At 46.8% G+C, this 2,770-nt stretch overlaps 1 protein-coding gene across 1 annotated transcript; it reads left to right on the top strand.

Annotated features, from left to right (window-relative positions):
• The first annotated feature begins 374 nt into the window (after positions 1 to 374).
• Positions 375 to 2,399, top strand: htr1aa (5-hydroxytryptamine (serotonin) receptor 1A a). The gene has a single exon (XM_046345183.1). It carries the CDS (start codon positions 674 to 676, stop codon positions 1,952 to 1,954), a length of 1,281 nt encoding a protein of 426 aa, XP_046201139.1. The 5' UTR covers positions 375 to 673; the 3' UTR covers positions 1,955 to 2,399.
• The last annotated feature ends 371 nt before the right edge of the window (positions 2,400 to 2,770 follow it).

Genomic DNA, 2,770 nt, shown 5'->3' with positions numbered 1-2,770 from the left:
AATTACTCCCCCTCTATCCAATGTCCGATGAGATTAAACGCATTTTCAGTTTGGATTCAATTAAATAAAAAATCAATCGACAAAAAACAAGTTACTTGTAATGCAGAAATAGTTACTCCTTAATGCAGAAAACGGCTTTAGTTGCTTGCATAATTTGATGAGGCTACAGAGGTAGATAAGAATCGAAAGGCTATGAGAAAAGGTTCAAAAAGAAGATACACAAGTCGAAAATGAAACAGAAGAGGAAGGAAACCAGGGGAGAAGCTCTGCTTTTTATCTGTCGTCTGCTACCACGGAGACGAAACACTGCCAGTGAGAGCAGGGCAACAAATCTCCGCGGCGACCTCATGGCAGTCTGACGTACACCTACCCGCTGCTGGTATAAATGAATTCACGGCGTCACCAGGCGCAGATGATTTGAAGGACCAGTGAGCGCCCCGGCCGTCAACACACACATGCAGACACACACACACACACACACTCTCACACACACACAGCAATCTGCGTCATGCGTCGCCGGAATGAAGGAACGGGCACGGGAACTCCGATGGACCCCGTTAGTACCCACACCGGCTGCAGCACGAGGGACTGACCGAGCCTCCAGATTCCCCCCTTTGGCTCCCCTGTCCTATCCTACCGGGCGCGCCGTGTGTGTCTCGGACCCTGAAGAACTATGGATTTTATCAATAACGGCAGTGAAAATAACAATACGACCACAGCCTTTCCCGATGTTGTGGATGTCATTCCAGAGTGGGGTGACAATGTCAAAGAAAAGGGGTCTAGAATTGTTCCCGAGGTAGAGCTGAGTTACCAGGTGATCACCTCTTTGCTGCTCGGCGCGCTCATCCTCTGTTCCATATTCGGCAACGCGTGCGTTGTCGCGGCCATCGCGCTGGAGAGGTCTCTCCAGAACGTGGCCAACTATCTGATCGGCTCGTTAGCCGTCACGGACCTCATGGTATCAGTTCTGGTACTACCCATGGCGGCCCTCTACCAAGTCCTGAACAAATGGACTCTGGGACAGGAGATCTGTGATATTTTCATCTCTCTGGACGTGTTGTGCTGCACGTCGTCCATTTTGCATCTGTGCGCAATTGCCCTGGACAGGTACTGGGCTATCACAGACCCCATAGACTATGTGAACAAACGGACACCCAGGCGAGCGGTGCTGCTGATCAGCGTGACTTGGCTGATTGGGTTCTCAATCTCCATCCCGCCCATGCTAGGCTGGAGGAAAGCCGAGGACAGGGCGAACCCGGACGCCTGCACCATCAGCCAGGACCCGGGCTACACCATCTACTCCACGTTCGGAGCTTTTTACATCCCGCTTATCCTCATGCTGGTCCTCTACGGGCGGATATTCAAGGCAGCCAGGTTCCAGGTTTGGAAAACTGTGAAGAAATCGGAAAAGGCAAAAGTGTCGGACAAGTGCTTGGCCGTGTCGCCGGCTATTTTTCACAAGAAGATCAACGTCGAGGCGGGGGGGAAGAACTGGAAACACAGTGTGGAACCTACATCCAAGCCTTCGTGCGTAAACGGCGCGGTGAACCACGGGGAGAACTGCGAGTCGTTGGAGATCATAGAAGTTACCAACAATTCTAAGAACCACCTGTCTCTCCCCAACACTCCACAGTCCTCACAAGAGGTTGAGAACAGGAACGAAAAGAACGCTGAGGCTAAGAGGAAAATAGCTCTGGCCAGGGAGCGGAAAACGGTAAAGACGCTCGGTATCATCATGGGGACTTTTATTTTCTGCTGGCTGCCGTTTTTCATCGTGGCGCTGGTCCTGCCTTTCTGTGCGGATAGCTGTTACATGCCAGAGTGGCTGGGTGCCGTCATCAACTGGCTGGGCTATTCGAACTCTCTCCTAAACCCGATCATTTATGCCTACTTTAACAAAGACATCCAAAGTGCTTTCAAAAAAATTCTAAAATGCAAATTCCATAGACAGTGAGCCGTTCATCAGTAAAGTGTTTACGTTTACTTCATTCCAATGATGGAGTTTATGAAACGCACAAAAGCAACGTGTTATTTTCAGGGACTGTCTCTAGCCGACGGTGTGAATTAGAAACAGAATAGCCTATGGGTCATATACAGTGAGACGTGGAGAGAGACATGCAGTATATTTGTAGGCCTATTATGCTGTGTACGCTGCTCCTGTGTAGCATATTCGATGTTGTAGATATCTGCAAGGCATCGTTGTATTCCCATGTAAGACGTGTTATTCAAATACAATGCACAGAATTCATGCATTCCATTCACGTGACCTGGTCTCAGAGCATTTCGTATTATTCTGTACGTAAATCCGAGACACTATATTTAGTATGATATGTTACGTTTCGTATGGTATGTATCCACGAGACACGAAGGTTTCCGTCCTACATCATACCAGCTTTGTAGCACTGAAACAATAAAAAACCATCGAAATACTACAACTTCTGCGTGTAATGTCCACTCTTTAAGCACCAACATAGAGGGAAGCTTTCAATGACAGTTGAAAAATAAATCAAAGGAAGACAATTAATATTTGAGATTCAATTATTTGAATATAATCTGTTATTCTGGAATTCAGGTGATTAATTTCAAGCACGGCCAATTACGCACAGACAGCCAATTAGGCATTAGACATTTTTTTTAGGCAATGTTGAATGAAGCTTAGCTCTAATACCTACACGGACAGTTAACGCATAAGTATATATATGAGACAAATTTAAGAATATAGTTGACTGAATATGAAATTATTTTCAGAGGTGTGAGATATTGATGTTAT

This window comes from Oncorhynchus gorbuscha, linkage group LG04 (assembly GCF_021184085.1).
Source record: "Oncorhynchus gorbuscha isolate QuinsamMale2020 ecotype Even-year linkage group LG04, OgorEven_v1.0, whole genome shotgun sequence".
In the NCBI taxonomy this organism is placed as follows: domain Eukaryota; kingdom Metazoa; phylum Chordata; class Actinopteri; order Salmoniformes; family Salmonidae; genus Oncorhynchus; species Oncorhynchus gorbuscha.
The sequence above is the reverse complement of the archived record's forward strand: the minus strand, read 5'-3'. Positions and strand labels throughout refer to the sequence as shown.